Source organism: Sebastes fasciatus, chromosome 19 (genome assembly GCF_043250625.1).
Source record: "Sebastes fasciatus isolate fSebFas1 chromosome 19, fSebFas1.pri, whole genome shotgun sequence".
Taxonomy (NCBI): Eukaryota; Metazoa; Chordata; class Actinopteri; order Perciformes; family Sebastidae; genus Sebastes; species Sebastes fasciatus.
This window is the reverse complement of record NC_133813.1, coordinates 12839895-12866122: the sequence shown is the minus strand read 5'-3', so window position 1 is coordinate 12866122 and position 26228 is coordinate 12839895. Positions and strand designations below refer to the sequence as shown.

The following is a 26228-nucleotide window of genomic DNA, read 5'->3' as shown; positions in this document are numbered from 1 at the left end:
AGCGTATTTCTTTAAAAAAAATTGACTAAATTATAGACCAAACTGACTTGATAATAAGGAGATTTTTGCAGGGAACAAATGCATCATATAAATATAAATATATATATTAAAGGGACTCCCATGCGCACTTGCGTGTGGCTACGCTGTTCAGACCGCTCCTCTGCCTGCCTTCACTCACACACCGCGCGCGTTCTCGGTGTCTCGCTCCACCTCTACACATGCATGCGCGCTCACTACACACTGCAGAAGAGTTAGTAGCTCTGAGAATATCTAGTGAATGTACAGTGGATGTTTGTGCAGAAATAAATGCTGCAGCTCCTCCGGACCAACAGAGGTTTCCTGTGTCTTGTGAAGTGACAGGGCTCCGCAGCGAGAAACGTTATCATCTCTGACCAGGTGCCGGTGTCTCCCTGCGGGCGCAGTCGGGAGACGATAATGTTTCTCTTCCTGCTTCAGCCCCGGCACCGACCCGCTTTTCCTGCTTCAGCCCCGGAGGCTGAGGCAGGAAAAGCCAACACAAGGATCAGCATTGATTCATGGAGAGACCTTCGTCTGGTCAGCCAACATTACTGCCAAGCAGGTGAAATATAGAGTGATATTGTAGTTTTAGCTGACGTGTGTTGCCTCACTGTTTTGAGCGATGCTCGTTCATGTCTATTTAGAGCGAGCACAAGCGCGAGCCCGACGCTGACTTTCGTTGACTTAACGGCCACAGGTGTCGCTGTTAACAAGCATTTCTGAAAGTTACAAATAGTCCCTTAAAGTGATGTTTTGTATGAAATATCTCAATTAATAAAGTATAAATACGTGTAGTGGAGTAAAAAAATACAATATTTCAGTCTGTATAAAGTAGCATCAAATAGAAATGCTCAAGTGGTACAATAATTGTACAAGTAGTACTTGAATAAATGTAGTTACTTTACACCACTGGCGTTTAATCAGATTTTCTCTCATATATTATACATGCAGAATTCTTCATAAATGCATTGACCTTGTTTAAACTCATTGACAGTTGAGACTTTGCTGATGTCAACAGACAACAAGACGACATGGGTGGAGATAAATGAAGTGATAATGAGAAGTGAAACTAGCACTGTAACCTCGAGCACAAATGTTCTCCCTGCTGCATGTGGTGTACTCGCTGCGTGGGGTGCACTATCTCTCAAACAGCTCACTGGTTAAACGAGACGCAGAGGAGGAGCTGCCTTCAGTGGCACCAAGAGGAAACTTCCCTGTCAGTTTTTGTAGAGTGACAACAACGTGAAGAAGCGCAGCTCGCAGTCTCCACAGGAGTAAACATCTTTTATCCTGCAGATTTGCTCTTGTTTTCATCAAGAATTTTGGATTATGGAGTTTAAATGCTGTGCGTAAAAAGGGACATTTTAGACAAACTATGGATTTGGAACCTGGAGAATGCGCATTCATGGAAAGAGTCACTACTTTGGAAGTGAGAGGAAAACCTTTAGTTAGTGTGAGACAGTGAAAAACAGCAGGTATGAACTCCACAACAACAGCAGCAGTAAGGGGGGGATTTCCTCCAGCCACCATCCCGGCGATCATGTTCATTTTCGGGGTGGTGGGGAACGTCATCGCCATCGTGGTTCTGCGGATATCACGAAAGGAACAAAAGGAGACGACTTTTTACACCCTTGTGTGTGGCCTGGCAGTGACAGACCTCCTGGGCACCTTGATGGCCAGCCCCGTCACCATAGCCACCTACATGAAGGGCGCCTGGCCTGGAGGAGAGCCGCTGTGCCAATACTCCGGCTTCATCCTCCTCTTCTTCTTCTTGGTGCAGCTCAGCATTGTGTTTGCAATGTCAGTGGAGAGATACCTGGCGATAAACCATGCGTACTTCTACAACGAGTACGTGAACCAGAAACTCGCTGCACTAACTCTTTTGGGCATTTACATCTCCAACGTGGTGTTTTGCGCGCTGCCCAGTTTGGGTTTTGGACATGTGACGAAGCAGAAATCGGGCACCTGGTGCTTCATCGACTGGCAGAACAACCAAACGACAGTGGCAACTTTTAATTTGATGTATGCCGGTGTGAATTCAGTGATCGTGCTGGCTACTGTGGTATGCAACGTGATGGTGTGCGGAGCGCTGATCCTGATGCACAAGCGGTTCATTAGACGCACCTCTCTGGGTACGGACCAGAGGCGTATCGCGGAGTTCAGGCGCAGACGGAGTTTCGGACGATTAGCTGGAGCAGAGATCCAGATGGTGATCCTGCTTATAGCTACTTCTGTTGTGGTTCTCATCTGCTCCATACCTTTAGTGGTGAGTATTTGTAAAATTGAACCATGCAGGCACATGTTTGCACCCTCTGTGCGCAATAAGGTCTTTACGCGCAAAACATGTCACTGATTTTTTTAAACAAATAAAGCAAATACAGTAGAATAAAACTAAATTCACCAGAAGTTAATGAATCTAAATGGAAATTAAAAATATTCTGCGCCCTTATAACAGCCAAAAGAAGTTTTACCTAAATGATAAAAACAAACAGGCATGAGATGGTTAATAATAACAGGCTACCTGAACGTTGTGTTCCCTTTTTAGATCTGTGTGGTTAGATGACGCATTAACCCGAGGCACAAGTGAGCTAGTTCACACTTCCTCCGTTTGCCGTTTAAAAAAAACAAAAACATTTACAAAGTTCCAGTACTGGAATATATGTAGTTTAGAAAAGTTTAGTATCAACTTATTATTTGCAAACCGACCTGAGAGTTCAGCTCTCATGATGAACAGACTTCAATGTTCAGCTTGAGAGAGAGCTGAGGATCAATGGAGGGCGTGAGATTTCTGCAGGTGTTTGCTTGTGCAGAATGACCAGCAGACATTACTGAATCTGTGGGATCAGTGATCAAATTAAAGGATACTGTCCTCGATCAAAGAAATTCTTAGTCAACTAACACTCATACAATTTTTGTGACTAATGGATTAGTTGATTTAATCGACAGATCTGTAAAACTGAGTTTCTCCACAAAGAATTAAAGCAGCAGTAGGTAGAATTGGAGCAATTATTATTACAAAAAGTGATTTTTATGAAACGGTCCCTATATCCTGACAGTAGTGCATGAGACAAGTAATCTGAGAAAGGTATCACATGCCCCTGTGTCCTCCGGTGCACCTTGCAATGGCATCTGCAAGATTTCACAGACGGGAGGAAAACAACCAATCAGAGCCGAGCTGGAGCCTTGCCGTCTCCGAGCAGTTGTCAATCACTCACAAACTCCAATCAAACGGTGAAACTAGGCAGCGCTGATCAAATATGAATCAACATTATGTTACTGTAATGCCTATTTCTCGCCTCAAATGTTTTCAGAAACATCTTGTAGTGTACTGTTTAGCTGTAAAATGAGAAAGTTTGTGACCCGGCAGCAATGTGGAGATCAGCTGAGGAAATACCAAGCACCGCCCACCAGCCGGAGCCGAATATTGATTAATATTTGATCAGCGCTGCCTTGTTTGACCGTTTGATCGGAGTTGGCGAATGATTGACAGCTGCCTCCGTTGAATGAACAGCCAATAGGAACGCTCTCTCTCTGAAATGACCTGTGATTGGTCAAAGTCTTCCGTCACGGGCAAGATTTTCTCAAGCCTGAAAACAGAGCCATGAGGAGGTGCAGAAGTCTAGTTATCTCTCAGAACACTTAAATTACAATATGCTGAAAGGTTATTATGGAATTTTTGCCCAATGATGCCAAAAATATTCTGCCTAGCGCAGGTTTAAACCTTGTATTTACCAGAGATGTGCTCATAAGTTTCTTGGAAATAAGTTATTCAGCATGAAAAAAGCATAAAAAAACGAACGACTAATGGACTAAAGAAATCTTAGTCAACAAAGACCAAAACAAACGATTATCGACTAATTCACTAAGAGGAGGACTCCTCTTGCACTGAAAGCATGTTAGAAAGGGATATTTTAAAGGCCCTGTATGAATGATTTCATCAAGCTAAAATCTGCTTTAATGTGGGTAAATTGTTTTAGACTCATACAAGGTGTAAATCCTTCAAAGATGAGATGTCGAACATTAAGGCTTTTGTGAAAAGATGCCTGCTGATTAGACCGTGGAACCCCGATGGCCAAAGGCTGTCTTATGATGACTGATGATGAGAACGCTGTTTTTCTTGGACTCCTGCCATCTCCACACTGCTGTGGTTACACACAAGTTACATTCAGCCAAGTGTCTATTTAGATTTGACCGTCCCATGCCAACCATGTAGGAATATGTAAAATAAACAATTACTTTACTCTTGTAAATAAAGTGTTAGACAAGTTTAGGCTTGTAGCTAATGTTGTTCCATGTTTTTCTATGTGACAACCAAACAATACGTTCCTAAATGTATCGTCTGTTTTCTCTCTTGTGTCTTCAGTTGAGGATCTTTGTGAATCAGCTGCACGGCAACCAGACAGAAGAGCTAATCGGGTTGAAAAAAGACCTGCTGGCCATCCGCATGGCCTCCGTCAACCCCATCTTAGACCCTTGGATCTACATCCTGCTCAGAAAGACGGTGGTCCTCAAGCTGATGGAGAAAATCAAGTACCTGTTCTGCAAAATGGGCGGGCGTGGGCGAGGGAACGGCCAGTTCAGCTGCGCCGACAACCGCTTCTCCTCCATCGTCTCGCGGGATTCTCCCTCGCTGGTGTCACGTGAGCTGCGGGAAATGGTGAGCACCTCGCAGACCTTCCTGTACCCGTCTGATGGAAACACCAGGAGGTCAGAGAGCGGCTCCAGTCCACCACATGCACAGACGTTACTGGGCCCCCCGGAGGTGGAGGGGCCTCAGAGGGGGCTTTCACAGAGTGATTTAGAGGACAAAGCGCCAGGCAGGCCACTGAGAGAGCTCCCAATGTGCCCCAAGGACCCGGCTTTACATGTGACCTTCACGGACGAGACGGCAAACATGCAGGAGAAATGCATATAACAGTTCGCATGATGTCTAAAAGCGTTCATCCTGTAATGGAAATGTTTTGGAACTAACAAAGACATCACCTGTCCAGGGTGTACACATCTTCACCCAATGTCAGCTGGGATCAGATAATGGATGGACTAACAAAGACATGATACTAAAGGAAAAGCATCTCAAGACTGAATGATCAACACTGAACAATCTGTAGATTATATCTTGCTATTTGACAGATGTATTAACTGAACTAAATATCCATTATCAATGTAATACTCCTCAGTCATAACTCACCACAAACACCATATCGCTAAATACACTTCAGTACAGTCACAACAGTTATATATCAATGAAACCATAAAGAACAACATGACGTTGTAGAGGAGCTCTTTTGTTGCACTTTTTTGAATTGTAAAACCACTGCCAGGCTGTTTTGACAACCTGCGCGATGACTGTAAATGTTAAAATGTGAAAAGTGTTCCATGATGTTAATTTATTTTTAAGTATGATATTGTACGTTATTGTCTTCTCTGTGAGAAGGTCCAGATGGTGCGGAGCCGTTTTAAATCGGTACAAGATGATCCGTTTTTTTTTTTTGGTGCGTCGGAACATTTGCAAACAATTTGGTCACACTGGTCGACAGAGAAAGCTCTGACATCAAAGCTAGAATCATACAATCCCCTGCATTTCAGAATAAAAGGCAGCTATACTGTGGCTTTTCCACAGTACAGACACCGGAGGATGTTAGGAGGCCTCCTAAAGTAATGTGTTAATAGAAAATTGTTAATTTAATCTCTCCAGCCCATTACGTTGTAAGGATTAATCCAACTTCATCATACGTTACCTTAATGTAATGTGCAATTCCTCTAATCTAATCAGACTTTAAAGGGCAATTAGGAAGGGGAATGAAAATTGAAGATGTCATTAAGTTTCCTGTCTGATGAGTTTAAAGGTTTTGCCTTTTCTGAATCGATTTCCTGGTGGCATTAAAGGAACAGTGTGTAGCATTTAGTCGGATCTATTGGCTGAAACGGAATATTAAATTAATAAATATGTTTTATTTAGTGTATAATCACCTGAAAATAAGAATGGTTGTGTTTTCGTTGCCTTAGAATGAGCCGTTTCTATCTACATAGAGGACAAAGAGTATACAAACAAAGAGACAAAAGTATTTTTTTGACAACAGCTACTGCCGCCATTTTGGACTGAAAACGCTTATTATATTTTTTATATTTTATTGTTCTTCACAGGCCATTTCGGTGGAAAATGACAATAGAATAGAAATAATTTTGTTTTACTTTTGTACGGCTCTTTATAGGCAGATGTACTGAAGTTTCAGTTGGTTGCAATCTGCAACCTCAACACTAGATGTCGCCAAATCCTGCACGCTGCACCTTTAATACTATTATTGCTACAAAGATTGATATAAATACCATGTTCATATTTCAATTTTAAAGCTTTTGTCGTGTCAAATTTACCACGAAAATGTTGATGTGAAAAGACTAATGTTGTACCAACCTCATAATAAACCAAAAATAAAAGTTGGTAAATATTCATACATTTGTGTCACTCTGGTTTAGTATGTCAGTGAAGTATGTTGACATGATATAAATATTCATGGTTAATATGTACAGTGTGCTGTAAAGTAGGAGAGGGGAATTATGCAGGTGTATATTTCGAGCTGAGACGATCAGACGATTAAAGGAAGTTGATCGACGGAAAATGAATCTACAACTATTTTGATAATTGATAAATCATTTAAGTCATTTTTGAAGCACAATTGCCCCAAAACTCACTGGTTTCAGCTGCTTAAATGTGAGAATTTGCTGCTTTATATTATTGTAAATACAATTTTTGTGGGGTTTTGGACTGTTAGTCGGACAAAACAATGTGCTGGACATATTTCACTATTTTATAGACCAAAAGATTAATGAATTCATCGAGAATATAATCTGCATTTTAATTGAAAAATGAAAATAATGGTGAGTTGCAGCCTTATCTGTACAGGAACTAAATCTATTTAACATGAACGAGGCCTTGACTAGCTGCCACCTCTATGAATCTTTGCTGAGAATGAAATATTGATCGGTGCTCAATAGAAGGACTTTGATGATGGAGATTATAGTCAATACTGATCACTTGAGGTTAATGGATGGCAGTCACGTCTTTAACATGAACCTACTGGAGAGCAATGTGCAAAAAAAAATTGCGGCAAAGCTACATGAAAACCTTAATTAATAGTATTAACTGTACAATTCATGTAAAAGCAGAATTGAAAGCATTGCTTCAAGTAAATGCTCTACAATAACATTTTCTTTTTGCCAGCATGTCACGGTCGGTGCCAGTTAGCTGCTGAGACAATACAGGTCAGCTTTCATCGCTTTCATCTACAACAGCGCTGATGGCAAAAACACATTTCTAACCAACATCCAGTTCAGATGGCACAGCAACACTCACCTGCCGACAGATGGTTTCTTCACCCCCAGAAGACTTCCAGGTCCAATATGGCCATTGTCCAGAGCCTTTCCGAAAGCAGTTAAAACCAGCTCTGAGAACAATATCCCGTTAAAGGGAGCTGTGACCTCAGACTGAGAAGAACTGTTTAAGCTGTAGAGTCTCTCGGGAGGCAGGAAATAGTGATCGACAAAACAGTTGATGGGATTTTAACAGACGGCGAAATGAGGAAAAATGACTCTTCCTGGAAACTTGTCGAACTCATTCCGCACCTCATCAGCTAGTGACAGTAATCGACATTTAAAGCCCTGCCACGAGGAGCCTGTGAAAACGATTGGCTATTAGAAGATGCCACTCAAAAAGCAAGTGAGTGTTCATGATGTGGCCTTGAAATGGAGTTAAGAGCAAAAAGGAAATTCCAGGAAATAATGGATATAAAAATGCTGACAGTATTTGTACTATTATATCCGGGCCAAGGTTAATTTTAGGGTTGAGATGCATAATGATTTAAAATTAGGTCAGATCTCTTTAGGATTGGTTTGTAATAAAACTGTTGAAGTATCAGACTGTGAAAATCATTAGAAAGACGACATACGCACAAGTGTGGTGTGACGTCTCTCTCTCTGAAGCTACGATTCCTGTGTGTTTCCTACTGGGATGAACTCACACCAGCAACGGGTCTGATCCTTCTTTCTTTTCCCGGCTGATAAAAAGACCAGGAGTCACTGGATGAAACACATCAGGTAAAATTACGTTTAATTTATGCATTGAACATAGCTAAGTTAGATAGATAGCTAGCGTTGGTGACGTATATTGTGCGAGACATGTGATGTAGTTCACTGAGCGGTTTCATACAAAATTATACTACGACAAACTGCGACTTTCTCGACTTGCAAAATTATGTTTTAAATTGACAAACATCATATTCAAACAGGATAAAAAAAAAAAAATTGTCTCGCCGTTAACTACCAGACACATTTTTTTATGAAATAAGGTCCCACAGTGGACACCGGAAGGGGAGGGGCTCAGCCTCTCTATAGTCAGTCTGGACCAAAGCTGTGGACTGACTGATAGACCATCATTGACATCCTTAGAGCCGCCCTGCTGGCACAGATAAAGACATGCAGGCTTGAGTTTTTAATACTTCACTCACTGTAAACAAGAACAAGAAATGAAGAGTTGGAACAAGCCAATACAGAATGTATACCTAATATTGTCAGACAGTGTGGAATAAGATGAGTTTGAACTTTAAAGCTACTGTACTTTAAGGGAAACAAAAGCATTAACTTGTATGTTAAGGGTAACATTAGGTATTAAAACAGGGTATTCTGTGTTCTCATACATACGAGTAGATGTTGTAGGTCTGCTTGAACAAAAACAAATGTTTGTTTTCATAATGTAGGGTTGAAAATGACTAACCAGCAGTTGGAACCATCCACATACATGTGTATTTAAGCTAAAATCACTTGGCACACCCTGATTCCACACAGGTGATCTTTATCTATCATTTACGCAACTTCTAAAAACATCTGCACCAGCTACTGTATGATGTGGGTGTGTCACAGGTGAGGTCGTGACTACTTGTTTAATCATGTTTTATATTTGAATCTAATTCAGATAAACTTGTAGAGATTTGTTCTCTTTGTCTCTAATTATTATATGTAAGGGAACATGAATGTGTATAGAGAACATGAATGCAACCGTATGTATGTCTAAGGGCTACGTGTATCAGCTACCTCTGGTGTACGACTATAGTGAGACATACTGGTTGGGGTTTGTGCAGATGTGTATGGGGGACGAGAAGGTAACATGGTTTGTCTAAGGGCTACGTGTATCAGTTATCTGGTGTGCAAAAATAGGGTGACATACCTTGTTGAGATTGTGCAGTTATGTAAGGGGTACATGGAAATTGTTCACTGTCGTTGCCCACTCCAGTCCTTGCATTATCCCGGGACTTCCCATGGCCCTTTTATAGAAACTCAATTATTTCTATATTTACGCTGTCCTAAATAGCTGAGGAGAACCTCGACTGCTTGAGAAGTGAGACTGAAAATGACTTGACACTTTTTAATATCTTCTTTTCCACTGAAAAGCATGTTCACAAAAAAGCGCACCAAAACCCTCGTACTACTGCAGTTTACCTTCTGTGATGGAAAATTACATTGTATGTACTGATGTCTCTTTATGCAACAGTGGAAAGTTACTGTCTGGGTGCTCTTCGTCTCATGTAGTGGGAAAGTACTGAGTGTTGACTTTTACTGGGACACTGTTTGGGTAAAACAACTCTTTATCTGTGCAAAACAACTCCTTTTCTCACAGTCCCTGTTGTAGATTTCTATATAGTCACATTGTAATAATCTCCGGCAGCGCACTCTTCTGCAGACTTTGTGCGACTCTGTATAACCAGTGCCTCTTCTTGCAAGAATAAAATACAACAAAGACATTTCATCTGTTTGGGATCTTGATTTCAACGTTCATTAGAACTCATCTTGGAATACTGAAAGAATTTCCATTACACTTCACATCCATAACTTTTGTTTTCTGCAGTGATACAATGATGAGATATATAAAAGAAGTATAAACACACTTAATGTATTTATTTTCACTATGGGCAAATTTAGTCATTTGTTTAAAGCTTTTTAAAACTGTATCTAAATCAGATACGGCATCATCAAATCAGTAACACAATCTTATTTTTTAATTATAACTTTCAAAAGTTACTTTATCTACTTACATTTTCCGGTAAGAACGCTGCCTCTTCGCCGAATGAAGCTTATCAAGATCTCAATAATGTTTTCCTTTGACTGTTGTGGTTATTATGCAGTATTATTGGAGAATTTCACTGGAAACATTTGACTTAATCTAATTAAAGCTGTTAGAAAGGAAAGAGAGAGCACTCTGCAGCTTGGGGTTTAATGCGTTTTGTCTTTGTCTTTGGTTTGTCTCTATATAATATTATAAACTGTAGAAGTGGGATCAGATGTGTTTGAAGCTGAATATTTAGAAAATACATCAAAATGCAGAATTTTTTTATTATTTAATTTGTGCTCCAACATTATTCTGCATTTTTTAATTTATTCTCAAGATTCATTCAAGTAAGTTTTGTTTTTAAAAGGATTTATCCTAGATGTAAAACGCATACATGTCCAACATGGAGCACACATACTTCATTATGCATTCACAGTATGTTTTTGATTTGTTTTGGCCTGAAGTGCTGTATTCGATATTTAAATTTCCTCTGATTCAAGTGGCGTGGCTCTCAAATATAATACACTAAACTAACATCGTAAAAATGCACCCGTTAAACTTTAACATGTAAGCATGGTCATCGTCAGCATGCCAAATTTGAGCGACAGCCTCATAGAGCTGTTAGCTTGTTACTTCCTCACATATTAATCATTATAATTGTACCACTTGGTTCCCCATAGACTGTATATAAAGATGAACTAAAAAAGTCAGAGTGCACGTCAAATACATTTTTCCCCAAAGATGGTTTCTGTCATTTTAGATGTTCTTGAAAATGTCCCAAATGAAAGAAAACTACAGGAAACACAGAATTATCACATATTTTGATTCATGTTTATTCACTCATTGACAATTTTGCCGAGCATGCATGCTCTTTTTCAGCAAAAAAACAAACAGACAGATCAAAACCTCACAGGTCATTAACATTCAACTGATCAGAGATGATGAATCGGGATTTTCTAGGTCAGAGAGGGAACAATTTTATTCTGTTAAATCTCTACCACTTCTCTTTTTTTGATTTTAATTTGTATCCATGTGCCTTAATCCTTGAGGATACTAAACTCTGAAAGATAAATCAATGGGGGAGAAGTTGTAATCTGCAACCTCACCGCTAAATACCGCCGGATCCTACACACTGTTCCTTTAACACAAATGTTTGATTGTATTTCTTTATTATGTGTTAACAGCTTGTCACTGCTTCATCTATAAGATAATTAGTGTGATTGTTTTCCTTCTTTATTTGTATATTTTCTTGTAAATTGTGTCTAAAATATTATAAATAATCCCAAATGAAAAATGCACTGTTTGAAATCCTGTTTTCATTTTCATTAAAACCTACAGACTCTATCAAGCGGAAGTCTCAGAGAGTAGATTGTAAGGAAACCACAGAGTGGATTAGCTATTAGCTAAGTGGTGTTGTGCGATCAGAATAAACAAATAAAACTAGGAGATGCTAAAGTTTATAGCTTCAAAACAACTTTTACATGCACATTTAACACAATTAATCTTAAAGGGATGGAACATGTAAAACAACAAAAAAGTGTCTTTTACTCTGTCGCATATAAACCTTCACTAGAATTCGTCAGTTCTCGTGTTTGCTTCTGAATAGATTTTTATGCTACAGCTTCACACACTCAGAAATAACACCATTCAAAAATGTAACCAGGACAATCAGGTGCACGCTGAGACCAATTCAAAGTCCTCTTACTTTGACAAACTGTTCCTGTGAAGGTGTTGCTGCATCCTCTGATCCCTCTTCCCCAGTGAGTACGTTTTTTATATTTCCCTCAGCGTCTATGACCACGGCGGTCCTCTTCAGCTCCTCAAGGCGCGACTGTCGCTCAGCAACCGCCACGCAGGCCGCCAACACCTCATCAGACTCAAAGTCATAGTCCTTCTCCAGCTCGGGGGCATTGAGGATCTGCTTTTTGGTCTCCTCCTCTTGCCGAGTCTTCTCCTTGGTTGCTAAATGCTGCTTCTGTAACCTCCATGCCCACTCCAGGTCTTCCTGCCACAGGGTGCGCTCCGATGGGCACAGGTGGATCGCAACCTGGAAGGACCTCACGGCCTACAGGGATAAGTATACCGCATGAGCTTAGGGTTCAAACACAAAGCTTTTAGTCGTGGGTCATGAAAGATGGGTGAAGGCGAGTTTATGGTCTCCAACAAATTTAATGTTTAGCCCGAATTCTTTCAGGCCTTTTTGCGGGTTCACTGTATATCTCACAGATGAATGGTATGGTATTGGCATCATCATCATCATCATCATCATCATCATGTCAACCAGCAAGACTCTAACTAACATTCTTGGTGCTGTGTTGCAGACAGATTTACGGTTTCATTAAGAAGACATCGATAGCGCTCAGCTGACTGTGCAGTTGTAGATCGATGTGAAAATGATTGTCCCACTGAGGAGCAATACAAACGGCCTCCAATCGTTTATGGGACCTGATGTCAAGCTTTAGCTGTGACGATTTGCTGCCTGTGAAATGGGGAAATGAATCCGTCCCGACATGCTTATCTGAGCTCAGAAATCAATTCTGACAGGTGTAATGGGAGATCTGTGTTAATATGGGAATGAAGCCAATACATGAAATATGCGTCGACCTTCCCTCCACCTTAAAGACTTCACAAATATCAAAATAACACTGGCTGAACAACCTATCGTGATAGGAGGCCAACAAATCTCATGATTTCACTTCAAGTCCTATTTTTGCTACTAATACTAATGCTGTATTATGTCCTCTGAGACTCTGTAGGAGCTTAGTGAAGTATTCTTGAGGGATTCAAAGTCAGATATGAACATGAATGAAAGTTTAACTGGGAGAGTGTGAATCCTAAAGCTGACCTGACGTGATCGGCTGGATCTTTTTTTACTAGAGAAGACGTATCGCTCTGTTGGAGTTGTTGGAACTACAATATAAAACCCTCAGGGACAACAGCCAAGTTTAATTTTGGCCTGTCATCAAGTTACACACTGAATTAGCGTTAATTATTGACAGCTGACATGACATGCTGCCAGCGACGTTTGTCATTACCAGCCGCGACAGCATGTGGCTGGCATTGTTTTCACCTTGTGAGTCTGTGTGAGTGTCATCATGGGAAAATGTGGTCCTCAAGACGCCTACTGTAGCGGCAACTACCACAGGTGTTACAGGTGTTTATATGTCTGTGTCTCTCTGTGGATAGATTTCAATGTGATAGCATCACAACAAGGGCTGTCCTCGACCAAAGAAATTCTTAGTCGACTAACACTTTTACGATTTTGTCGACTAATGGATTGGTTGATTTAATCGACAGACCTCCACAAAGAATCGCACAAAAGCACCACTTTAAATCTTGTGCTGAACAGAGATGTTTCTTAGTAATAAGTCATTCAGCATGAAAGGAAGTGAAGTGATCACAAGATGGTCTCTAGTTTGTTTCGAATGTTTTGTGACTGTGCGCTGCGCTGATGAGAAAGAGAGAGGAGAGATAAAAGATTTACTAACAGATTTGTGTCGGAGTTTAGAGAATCTGTGTACTTTGCCAACCAACCTAATTTTTTTACATTCACACTGTTCACAATACAGAGCCCGACTGCAGTAAAGGAGAGCAACGCTGCAAACAGATGCAGGCTGAGGTGGACAAAACACAGTTAACTAAAGTAAACAATGGATCTGCACTTTATCTGGTTACTGATGTGTTAAAATATGCTTGGATCTGCCCCGATTACGATCATCCTAATGAGGACAGCTCAGCTTTTCAGTTGCACCCTTTTCCCACACCCCTTATGAAATCCAATCCAATCAGTCAGCAAGTCATCCCTAGAACAAAAGCCTCGTGGCCAACCTGTGGTACAAGTCAAGCCGGGGAAGTGTCACTGATGCATCAAACATCAATCATTACATTACCAAAACAGACTCTTTCCCCAACTGGTCCTTCAAGGGCTCTAAACAACAGCTTTGTCAAAACATAAGCTACTGCTACTACACTGTAAAAAGATCATCTTCAATAAGAAATTTGTCACAAAACAAAAAAATAAAACTGGTATGAATGAAATGAAACCTTGATTAGTTTCTAGTTTCTTCATTAAGCTAACATTGCTTCCAATGTGAAATGTTCACCACCTGTAACATAAATAACCTGCACCATCAAGTTCAGCTGAAAAAGTCCTTGACAGGTTATAGATTGTTGACTGATGAAACTGTCTGTACCCAAAACAACACATCAAGTTTAATCTTGAACAGACTAGAGTCTCATCAAGTCTTTATTTCCAGAGTAATCCTTCAACAGACAAAATGCCACAGTAGGCCGATTAACCGGCTCCTTCGTGATAATAATGAGAAGATAAATGAGGACAGAGCTGTCAGGCTGTCAGTTTCCAATGTTTTTAAAACATTTAGAGAAGTCAGGAAAAACACTAAATCAGAAGCTATATGTTTGTTTTATTTGGGTACTTTCCAGGAATGGAAATTAAAGAAGGGAAGAACAGACGCGTGAAGGAGAGAAAATGGGGAATCACTGCGCTCACATTTGCACAAACAGGCATTACTCAAACGTGTTGATGCACACACAGCTCATAAACTCGACTGAACAAGCCCTGCTATAAATAGATGTTCCTTTTATTCCCCCTTCCTTCCCCATAGTTTCATTATACAAAGAGGTGTGTCTATATTTGGTTTAGTTTTAGCTCGGGTAACTTTCAACACTTCCCATTGTTGTTTTTGGGTGCCGTAGGACAGGTCTCTGGGAGTGACAGCGCCATTAGCTGAAGGGTTTCAGCCTTGTTTGCTTGGCTCTAAATGGGCGAACGGTGTAGCTGAGATCCGCGGGTTTCGTACACCCACAGGTCCCGGCGTGTTCTGGGGCAATTTAAGCAATCGTCCAAGCCCCGGGCGAGTGGGCGTGCATCGAAAGAGGAACATCTCAAGAGGGAGTTTGCAGAAAGTAGTAAACAGAAATAACTGACGTATCTTAACAGCCTTTCAAAAGCAAAAACATAAACTGATTTATAGTCGTCTACAAAAGCAGGTGTAGTTCATTGCGAAATCAAACACTCAAATATGAAATGGGACATTCCAATGGAGATCAGTAGTGACTGACTGAGCATCAGTTGTTATGCAACGCAACTGAGGGAATGTTGGTATAGTCTTAACCTGCCGGCTTGAATTTTGGTGCGTTTGCACGGGCAAAAAACGCCGCCTTTTTGACTACAACCAAACAATGTATTTGATTTTAATCACTGCAGTGAGCACCGTCTACGCCGTCATCTGCAATGATCAAGGTTTTGTGGGTTTTTTGTTTTTTTCAGGTTCTGTGGTTTCCTCCTGTCATGTCTTCTCCCGCTATGACTCACCAATTCCTCCATCTAGTACTCGCATTTGTTGATAGTCTGAATTTGACTGCAGGTTTTCGCGGGCACGCCGTATTCTAATTTCTTTGGGAGTGTGTATTGCCAGCAGTACTCACCAGGTCCACCTCTCCCAGGTTGAGCTGGGAACGGCCCAGAGTCTGCCAGCCCTCCCACCACAGGGGGCGGAACTTCACGGCCATCTCTGCCGCCTTCACGGCGGGAAACACTTCCTGTAAAATGGTCAGTACCTGTGGAGAAACACAGACACGGTTAAAGACTCTTTAAGAGTTACTTTCACAAGAGGACAATAAAAGTGTGATGCCTGATATCATTTTTCAATAGCAAGTTTATTTCTATAGCACACATCATTCAGTGTGCTTTACATCATAAAACAAAAAGAACATCCATATATAAATTATGATTAAAAGATACAAAGTACATACAATAGTAGTTAAACAGAGAGACAGAGATATAATTAAAAGATAAACAATGTAAAATAAAATACAAAGTACTGAAAATAGAATAAATACAAGAAAAAAAGCCAATAATATTCTGCTTCCAGCTTCTCAAATGTGAATATTTGTTGTTTTTCTTTGTTTTATATCATTGCAAACTTTGGATTTTGGCCTGTTGGTTGGACAAAACAAAACAGTTGAAAACGTCACCTTGAAACTTGGTGATTTTCTAATTTTTTACATTGTATGGATCAAACAAGCGCTAGCGATGTGATGCTTTCCCCCTTTAGAACACACTGTACAGAATAGAACAATAACACCGTCATGGTCATGAGATTACTTTCTGTTAATTTACTTATCTATGCTCACATTTAACAGTGTTGCACTGAGCTCATTAATCTCTTTAACCTTGCCAGACCCATCTTTTATTCAGACACTAAGCAGATAAATGCATGCAGTTTCATTTCTTTTTTTAAATTATGCTTTGTTGTCATGTAGGAAACAAGCTGTCAAGAAGCGTAAACACATTGTGCAACTATTTGCATAACACTCTGTGAAAAAAAATGAATTTGAGACTAATTATTGGCAGTGGTGGAGAGGAGTTTTCTGCCTGGGGCTGCGACTGTTACATAAGTGCCTGAAAAACTTGGTATTGCTGCAACACAAAGCATACAGGCTTAAGTTTGAGTAAAGCAAGTAAAGCGAGTGTGACATCAGAGTATACTCTTGTTGGTTTCGGTGCATCGTCTCACTATCACACCCTTTTCTATTATCAGTAATATGTTTACTCACATATTCTTCCGAGACACGGGTGCACTTTTGACCAAAAAAACAACAACACAGAACTAAAACGACTGAGGAGCAGTGACTCTTCAGAGAGTGTACATTAGGGGTACACTGAACCCAAATCAGGTCCGGCATCTTGGTAGAAGTTTTATCATCGCCTTGATACCTATACTTTATACTCATAAATGTCTCTGTCTTAACACTAAGAACCAAAATGGCAAGAGAGCTGTAAAACTATGCATGGAGTCTTTGGTTCATACTGAAGGAACGTGGCAATAGACAAGTGTTTTGCTTTGACTTATCATTATGAAGTAAATGTTGATTGCACAATGTAATGGCTATAGTATAATTACACCATCTGCATTTAGATTGGTTCCCTATAAGCTCTGCTTTCACTATGCAATTCTGTCTGCCACCGGGTCACGATCTCCTGGGAAAATAAAGGCTTTTTACGGCACAAAGGAAGTGCATCAACCATCGCGAACCAAAACAGGAAGAGGATAGCCCTTGTTTTCCCCAGTAGCTATCCCCAGTTTCCAAAGAGTATCAATGTTAGTTCTTTGCAGTTACTTTCCACATTAGCGGAAATGGCAGTGACGGCAATAATACCATTTGGAAACACTAAAAGTTGAAAAGTTGTCTATTGCTACTTTAAAGACACTTATCATAATGGAATATAGCAAGAAATGTTAATTGGAAAAGCCTAATTAACCTCATTCTTCCACAAAATCTGAAAGAGTCACTTTTCAATATCAGCTGAAATCCCTTCATATATCCCGTCAGGAAGATGTGGTGACAGTTTTACAAATGAAGTCAATTTCCTCCAGAGTGTACTACAGTCTGCTGTAACAGTCACACAGACTGACTGGGGACGTATTGGGCCCAATACTGATTGAGTTAAAAGGATGAGCGCGATGAAGGGAAGTAAATGACCAGCGTGAGTGTAACCATCCTCGTCATCTGGTCCAGTAATGGGAATATGATGAGCTCCAGCCTATTTTTAGCCCTATAATGGACAGTAATGGTTAGGTTAGATGTGCTATACACATGTAGTCAAACACATTGGAGCTGAAACTAAGATAAAACGTCTTTGCTTATGTCATGCTTCAGCTTAGTCACAGCATGGGGGGGAAAAAAATCCCCTTTGTGGAGGTTTTCCAGGCCCGGTCCTCTAATGATTTCCTTCTCAAATATCCGATAATGGATAATATTATATTAGGCATACAATGGTTGTGGCTAAAAGGAGAGATTTTATTGTGTTAGTTGTAGTAAATGAATAAGAAATAATGGTCTGTCTATCTCCTCTGGCCTCTCCACTTTTACCAAATAAATGGGAACCGTTTTTTTTTTCCATGTTAGAAGAAAAAGGAAAAGCAGCTGAGAAATGATGGCAAAATAAGAGTCGCAAATCTATCGACCCAGAAGAAGAGGAAGTGAAAGGAACAAGAGAAAGGAACAAGGAAGTGGTGATAAAAAGCAAAAAAAATTAATGCTGCAGACTTTCAGTTCTGTCGTCACCATGCTGATATCACTTATCTAGCTTTCCGAGGTGTCAGCTGAAAGCGGGTCTATGGGGCCATGATGGCTGGTAAATTATCTCACACACATAGTATGCAAGCAGGGATGTATAGAAGTGCATACACAGCATGCTGGTGGTAGCATTATCAAAACCAAAGGACATGAACGGAATAATGTGTTCAGTTATGTTGAAAGTTGCTGCAAGCGGCTGATTTACTGAATGTTCGCTATGATTTCCTTCATATATCCTAAACACAAAACCCCTGTCGGATATATCGTCCTGCCCAGATGTAAAACTACACCCCCGAACTCTAAAGGCAGCTTTTGGACTGCATCACATTTTAGACATGCTTGTACTGTGCCCGGAAACAGCAGAAACATACTGTGTATCAGCAGTGTGGTTAAACGCAATTCTCACCACGATACCCAGACGACTGGCTGCTTAAAGGAACAGTGGGTAACATTTCGGGGGATCTATTAGCAGAAATGTTATATAATATTCATAACCGTTTTCATTAGTGTATAATCATCTGAAACTAAGAGTCGTGTTTTCATTAGCTTAGAATGAGCCCTTCATATCTACATAGGGAGCGGGTCCTCTTCACGGGGTCCACCATTTTTTTGCGTTACCTGAAGGCCACCGTAGTTCTCCGACACGCTTGTGAAACTGCGGTAACGTGACTTCAGTTGCTCCTAAAGTAGTGTTATTATGGTATGGATGGCCTCTGAGTGAGGTGAACGGCGTTACCACAGTTTTGCACTCACAGGAGTGAGCGAACTCAGTTGGTTGCAATCTGCAACCACACCATTAGATGCCGCTAAATCCTACACACTGGACCTTTAAAGGATAGGCTCACATTTTCTCACAATCTCCAACACAACTCTTCGCCATTTAGTTGCATTATGGGTAATGTAAGCGCTATGTTTTGACAAGGAAGAAGATTGTGTGAAATAAATAAGAATTTCTGATTCATGTTATAGGATACAATGCTAAATTGGTGGAGTACTCTTTTAAGACATACTTGAAAAAATGTGAAGAAAAAGAGTAGTAGACATGATAAGTATGGCGAGAAAATTAGTAAATACAAAAATATAGATTGGTAATATACCTGAGACTTCATCTCATACAGTAGTGGGTTGTCTGGGGTCAGCTGGAGGGCCTCGTCCAACTTCTTAATGGCCTCCCAGTGCCTAGAGAAAACACACTGTGGGTCAAACACACAGTATACAACTGGGGGATTAATCACACACAAAGAGTTTGCTTACAACGTCATAAACTGGGGAAGCTTTGTGGTGTAATATAAAACTAAATAAACATTACAGCTGCGCAATTAATCAAGATCTTACCGAAATCGCAATATGGCCTGGTGCAATTTTCAAATCGCAGTATTTGTTAAAGGCGAAATGTGTCAAAATACCATTTTAAATTAAATATTGTGGTGCAGCACAGATGTCCTGGCCCACACATCATATTCTACAGACTTTTTCAGTGAAAATGAGAATAATGATGTAAAAATGATCCCTCGTTCCGTCGCAAATCATATAGCAATATCAGTCAAAATAATCTCAATTACATATTTTTCTCCAAAATCATGCAGCCCTAACAGACATGCATCTGAATTATTTATAGTGCATGAATGTTTGTTAGCTATGATCTAAAGTTATCCAAAGCCATTAACTCCCTACACAGACATCTTGCACTACACTGAGTTAAACATGGCGTTGTCTTAACTTTGGCCGATGTTCAATTCATTTCTTTAGTCAAACAGACAATTGAATAAAGCAATGAAATTGGACACGCAGAATATTGCCTACGCCCTGAGAGTTGATATACGTTATGTAACCTAACACAGGGCCACATGTTTGTTCAGTGGATATCATGAAGCCCTTTTCCCTGCTCATTTTTGCTGGTGCTTGTTATAGAGAAGTCACAGCTGCCCCGATCCCGTCTTTCCATTCTTGCATGCGACTTCTCAAAAGCTGAGATGTACTTTTATGAAGCCTGGCTGAGTCTTGTGTTTTGTGCTTTTTTAGTTATTCCTTATTAGCAAATAAAAACTTCTAAATAGAAAGTGAGTCTTTGTTATTTTGACTTATAGGATACAAAAGGAGAAATGACTCCCAGAACAATATGATATATGGGCTTCTTGATGCTATAAAGCTGCAAGCGTAATCCACAACACCTGTCCACCTGTCTAGTTGTAAAAAGGGCTACAGCAGGCTGAATAAACACACAAAGGTCAACTGAGGTGAACAGATGGGTTGCAAATCAAACCATTCCCAGAGAAACCTGTAAGGTAGTCAGTTTTTTATCTGAGACTTATATTTTAAACAGACTGAATGGACACATGAAGAATGTGCTCATGCTCACTCCAACAAACCTCTCCTCCTCAAGTCAACATTGACTCAAGAATCATTTCAATGATTGATCAAGACAAGATTATGAGGCGAGTTCCTGGGTTTGGCGATAAAATATGTCTGTCGTCTCTACGTCTTTTATAGCTTTATGGAGAAGGATGTCCTGAAAAATTCAAAAGCAATTAAAACCTCACAATGAGACCATCGACACTGCTCAGTTATAAAACTCGGATTCAGGATCAAGCGTGAGAAAAACATATACCTCTGCTATTTAACAGTCAGAGAGAGGAGTGAGGAAATGCAACTAGAGCAGTGTGGAAATCCTACCAACATATGAGGCAAAAGAAACTGCGGAAGCATGTGAGGAAATTAAGCAATAAGTAATAAGAGCACATGAAGCCTGAGAACTCCTCTACAGTCAAAGTAAGGGCAGAGAGAGAAATGAGATAAATAGAAGCCTGCAATTATTGGAATGATCCACAGTAAGTCCACGCTAATTATGTTAAGAAAGAGTGAACAAATACGAAACAAATTGGGATATTTGCAGCATGTTATTGTGCTGAAAAGAGGAGTAGACGGTTGGGACATTATGATCATTTCACACACATTACTGTCCAAAAGGAGGAAACATGCCCGCCCAAACATGGTTAGGATGACAACACTAAACCAGTAAACTATTCTAAACCACAAAACAAAAAAAACAGATGTTCGGAAGATGCTGAACATTTGAAAAAAAGCCAGATCACATCTTGCAAACTCAGTTTTAGCTGGAAATAACTGACTCAGCATGGCAGCTGGACGCCGGACAAATGAGTAAACTATGCGCAGTATTTGGATGATGATGTGATTTTGCTGCCTCGAAAACCTCCCACACCTCCCAAACAAAACTAGCTGTTAAACAAATAAAGCGAGGCATGATTCTGCAACTGCATGGCCTATTTTTTCACATCAGTATTTTTAAGAAATTTGATGTTTTCAAAATAATTGTCATATTTTTTTCAGCTTGGACGGGTTCAAGCTGATGTATGAGTGAAGGAGTGAACTGTTAATCATGTTATGGATGCACCGTTACCAATACCGGATCGGATATCAGGCCGATACTGACGCAAACAGTGACGAGGTATCGGTGACAATGGGGCCGATCTATTAAATTCATCTCTATGTTTATATACTATATACACATTATAGACTGGAATTTTGATTCCTGTTTCAGTTTTGACCAATGTGCATTAAAATGGGTTGTTAAGGTTTTAACAGGTTCCTGTTCATTTTAATGTATTTTTTTTACCAAGTTGCTGTTGTATATATGATAATAAATAACAATTCAGTAAATTTATATCTATGTATTTATTTGTTACATTTTGTTTTACAAAGTTAAGAAAGCAATGTTTAAGTCCAGCCTGATGTTGTCTTACACATAAAAGAATGATCCCAGTCACTTCCACACAGTGAGGCATAAAACTTATTAACTAAACATTGGTATCGGATCAGTACCGGCCGATTACCAAAGCCTAGGTATCGTATCGGGACTGAAAAAGTCGGATCAGTGCATCCCTAAATCATGTTTTGTACAACTTATGTAAAATGGCAACGGTCTCAAGCAAATGCCTTTTGAGAGTCTTTGAGTGGCTATTGCAAATGTTCAGAAGATGCCCAGAATAAAGCTGCATTTACAAATGAATATGTAATCTGCATTGTTTAATGTTCTTTTTGATGGTTTGTTTGTTCAACCATTCATTTATCAGTCAGTCAGATAATGGGTATTTTCTTATTTCCATTTCATTTTGCGCAGTTCATGAATAAAAGTGTCAACTGGTCCATTCATGCATATACAACAATGACAGGTCAGTTTGTCATCCTTATTAAGATTCTAGTCAGCAATTGCTGATCTTACAGAAAACATTTTGGTGTGCTGCCATGTGAAGATTACTGTGTCTGTAGAGAGTTTAGAATATTCTTCTGTACTGTTAAAGTGGTACGATTAAAAATGTAGACCGTCAAATCTAGCTTAATATTGACTGTGATTGGTAAAACCTTGTGACTCTATTAAATGAACATAAAACAAAAATCTGTTGACCTTAAAAATATAGAAAAACAACCAAAAGTTGCATTAAAACTTCTACCTTCACAGGCCCACCTCCTGCACACAATGTGACTCAACAGGAGATTCAGATCACAAACCGGTACTCGAGGAGCTCTTCAATTACATCAGGAGCATCTAAACCTCGGTAATGACAGACTGGCATCAGAGGTCAATGCTGTTAGAGGAGAAAAAACTCCTGGCTGACATCCCCGACCAGACACCATCTCAAACCACTGAACAGCCATTATGGAGCAGCAAGACATCATTTCCCCAGCAAAATCCACTTTCTCCTCGCAAATACAATTACAGGCAGTCACTGAGGGCAACAACATTAGGTCTTCTGGACTGAGGGGGGTTTCACAAAGTGATTGTTATTTGGCTAAAAAGGTCAATTACAAAGGAAGGAATATCAGATAACCGTTCCTGAATGAGGCCTATTTTGTTTCTCGCATCCATACAAAGGCAGCTGAGGGATTTTTTTGCAAGACTCACACAATAAATGTAGTGCAGGAAGTCTTTTTAAATCCGCAAGCAGAGAAATATCACTGAGAATAATCATATTTGTTGCATTCTTCAACTTAGCATTAACTCTTCTCAAGAGTATACTTCAGCGGGTGCTTGTTGTTTTGCATCAATGTCTTTTTTTAAATCACTTTCTGTATGAAAAGCTTTCCTTAAATTGCTCCATGTTTTTGCTTTCCCCCCCCCCCCTCTAATGTTAAATATGGGTTGCTAGGCGTGAAGACCAGCTTCTCCCACGACCAAAATATAAATCACTGTACTTATAACCACTTCCTCTCATCCTGAGAAGAATACAGCTCTTTGGCTTTTGAAATCCAAATAGAACATATGAATGCAGACATCAAAACACACCTTGTATTTTAAAAAAATAAACATTAAATAAAATACAAAGAAAACCTCAAGCTTTGACGGCTCTAAGTTGACCGTGTCTTTGAATTACAATACTTATTGAATGTTTATCTTTAGTAGCAAATCAGTAGAAAGCTATTCGCTGTGTTCGATGGGTCTGTGTGCGCTGTACAATGGCGCCCTCCCCTGGAGGATTTCTAATATCACATGCCCCTAGTTGAAGCAAAGTTGAGCTATTCTGTAGATAAAGAAAGTCTGTTTTATGATCAACCAAAACACAGTAAAAGCTGGAAGTGTTGTTATCCTCATCACACTCTCCTCTCCCTCCTTTCTCACAGCAAATTGCTTTTAGATCCTGCTTCAGAGGATGAGGAGCTGATGGTTCCCTGGCTATGGTAATAACTTTCTCTGGACAGTATGATTAAGTGTGATTAAGCCCCTGTTAGAAAATCCAGTAGTCCACATAAAGAATCCAGCAGCACACAGACAGGAAACCCTCAGTATCATAGAATAAAATCAGATTAAAGTTGTAATCCTGCTTGCTATACAACTGGCACAGAGCACGGAAAATATCTTTCAAAGGATAATAGTGTATGCATAAAGCTTGTTTGTTCAGTCCTAGTTGTTCTTATCAAAGCAACAGGTGAGCAAATATTAAAAGGGTCTGTACAGAAGTTTTTACACGTATAAACGTTTTTAATCTTTTTTTTTTTTTGCCAATGTCTGAGCAGGTTGTAACCTAACCTAAAAACTAAGACCTTCTGCGCGACTTTCTGGGTTTCCTCTATCTACCTGTAGACTGCTTTTAATGTGAAGAGTGTGGGACGTTTTTTTCTGGGACAATCCAACAGATGTTGCAATGTTCTTGAATGTTTATGAAAAGCACTTTTAATTGCCCTGTTGCTGAAATGTGCTATACAAATAAAGCTGCCTTGCCTTGCTGTAACACAATAATTTCCCAATGTGGGATCAATAAAGTACATCCATCCATCTCTCTATCTCTATATCTACCCCTCACCTGCCGTGCTCAACCAGCTCTGCACCTTCATCCTTCAGCCTCTTGCTCTTGGCTGCACAGTCCTCCAGCAGGATCTCCCTCCGTCGTTTGATGGCGTGCAGCCAGTCCACCTCCACCTCCTCATCCTCATCCAGACTCGGTCCAGCAGCAGCAGCTCCAGCAACCTTTTCCGCCTCAGCCACGAACTGCTGCACCACTGACTTTGAAACCTTCTCACCAACTTTCCTCTTCCAGCCAAATGAAGCCATCCTGTAGTAAGGGGGGAAAGGGAAAGGGGGTGGATGGGTTGGCAGCTGAAATCAGTTTGCAATCAGCACTGGAAAATCCACAGGAGATCCAGCAGATAGAGCTGCTGGATCTCTGGACTGTTTTAAGCGGCTTCTAAAAAACCCATCTCTTTATAGGCAAGCCTTTCTATAGACCTCATCCACATGTGTTTGTTTGTTTGTGTTTGATCTGTTTCTCATTGTTTCTGTGTGTCATATTGTCATGTTTCCTTGTTTGATGTTTCTTCTTGTGTGTGAAGCACTTTGTAACAGTGTGTTTTAAAAGGTGCTATATAAATAAAGCTTTACTTACCTACTTTTATTTTGAAATATCAGAAATCTGGTTATATTTCAGTGTAATGTTACTATCAGACAGCCTAAGTAGCTTACAATGTGGCTTTTACAGTTAGGTGTGTGTCCTATTAAAGCACAGAGCATGTAAGTAGTTATGTAACAACAACAACAACTACTGCAAGACAAGTTAATAAACAAAAACAACCCTGGTTGCCACAACAACAACACCAGCTAGCTAACGTTAGCCATAATAAGCTATCTGACACTTGCCCAAACTCTTCAGTACATTTACTCATACAAATAGCACATGGTTTGATTTTGACACAACATATTACACTTGAATTTGTTATTTTAAGACCGTAAAATGTGTTTTAGGAGGTATACGCACAGACTTTTGCGGCTTTCCTTTGGGCAAAAACTGCTAACAGGCTAACGGAAGCTAACAGCTAGCCGTAGTTGGTGACCCGGAAGTTGTTGGAATGTTTTTATTTTTTTATTTCTTTCGTTTTTTTCTTGAAGGAAATTAATTTACATTTATTGTAATCTAATCTAAAATAAAATAGGGGGTAGAAAATAATTCAAGGAACAAAAAATAAATGCATAAATAAATAAATAATAATAGGACTGCACTCTTCCATGGTAGCTCTAGGGGTCATCATCATCAGTTCTTCATTAGCTCTGAGGAGAGACTTTGCATGTTGTCTTTTCATTAGGCTTAAAGCACTGAGATGATCGTCTCTTAAAGAAACACAAACCGTGTTTTTTTAAGTTGAGATACTAGCATGTTAACGACACAACATATGACATATTATAGTATTACTACACTAATATGTTTTGTATAAGTATTTCAGTACATTTTACTTTTCTCACTAAGACTAAGAAAGTGGATCATATCAGTCTAGTTCTGAGGTCTCTACACGTGGCTCCCTGTCTCTCAGAGAATTGATTTCAAAATACTGCTGCTGGTTTACAAAGCACTAAATGGTTTAGGGCAAAAAATACATTTCTGATCTTCTGGTATGTTATGAACCATCCAGACCTCTCAGGTTCATCTGGGTCAAGGTCTGCTTAGTGTCCCCCAGAGTCAAAACTAAACATGCAGAAGTGTTCAGTTTTTATGCACCAAATATCTGG

General features: G+C 39.9%; 2 protein-coding genes across 3 annotated transcripts; one reads left to right on the top strand and one right to left on the bottom strand.

Annotated features, from left to right (window-relative positions):
- Positions 1-1134: 1134 nt before the first annotated feature.
- Positions 1135-6468, top strand: ptger4b (prostaglandin E receptor 4 (subtype EP4) b). The gene is made up of 2 exons (XM_074617496.1): positions 1135-2284; positions 4382-6468. Exons 1-2 carry the CDS (start codon positions 1496-1498, stop codon positions 4931-4933), a joined length of 1341 nt encoding a protein of 446 aa, XP_074473597.1. The 5' UTR covers positions 1135-1495; the 3' UTR covers positions 4934-6468.
- A 4455-nt stretch (positions 6469-10923) lies between these two features.
- ttc33 (tetratricopeptide repeat domain 33) lies at positions 10924-25588 on the bottom strand. 2 transcript variants are annotated; one of them, XM_074617675.1, is made up of 5 exons: positions 25483-25588; positions 24535-24783; positions 19315-19396; positions 15563-15694; positions 10924-12179 (listed from the first exon to the last, which is right to left on the bottom strand). In XM_074617675.1, the coding sequence occupies exons 2-5, from the start codon at positions 24780-24782 to the stop codon at positions 11805-11807; spliced, it is 837 nt and encodes a 278-aa protein (XP_074473776.1). In that variant the 5' UTR covers position 24783; positions 25483-25588; the 3' UTR covers positions 10924-11804. The 2 variants fall into 2 exon arrangements, with proteins under 2 accessions (XP_074473776.1, XP_074473777.1); XM_074617676.1 differs by lacking the exon at positions 25483-25588 and adding an exon at positions 25114-25370 and having other exon boundaries at positions 11199-12179.
- Positions 25589-26228: the final 640 nt, after the last annotated feature.

Bases quoted from the DNA above. Each gene is read 5' to 3' on its own strand.
- ptger4b (XM_074617496.1), top strand. From the start codon at position 1,496: ATGAACTCCACAACAACAGCAGCAGTAAGGGGGGGATTTCCTCCAGCC. The intron at 2,285-4,381 runs GTGAGTATTTGT...TTGTGTCTTCAG, and splicing joins TCTGCTCCATACCTTTAGTG to TTGAGGATCTTTGTGAATCA.
- ttc33 (XM_074617675.1), bottom strand. From the start codon at position 24,782: ATGGCTTCATTTGGCTGGAAGAGGAAAGTTGGTGAGAAGGTTTCAAAG. The intron at 15,695-19,314 runs GTATATTACCAA...GTTTCTCCACAG, and splicing joins TGTATGAGATGAAGTCTCAG to GTACTGACCATTTTACAGGA. The intron at 12,180-15,562 runs GTGAGTACTGCT...TTATCCCTGTAG, and splicing joins ACCTGGGAGAGGTGGACCTG to GCCGTGAGGTCCTTCCAGGT.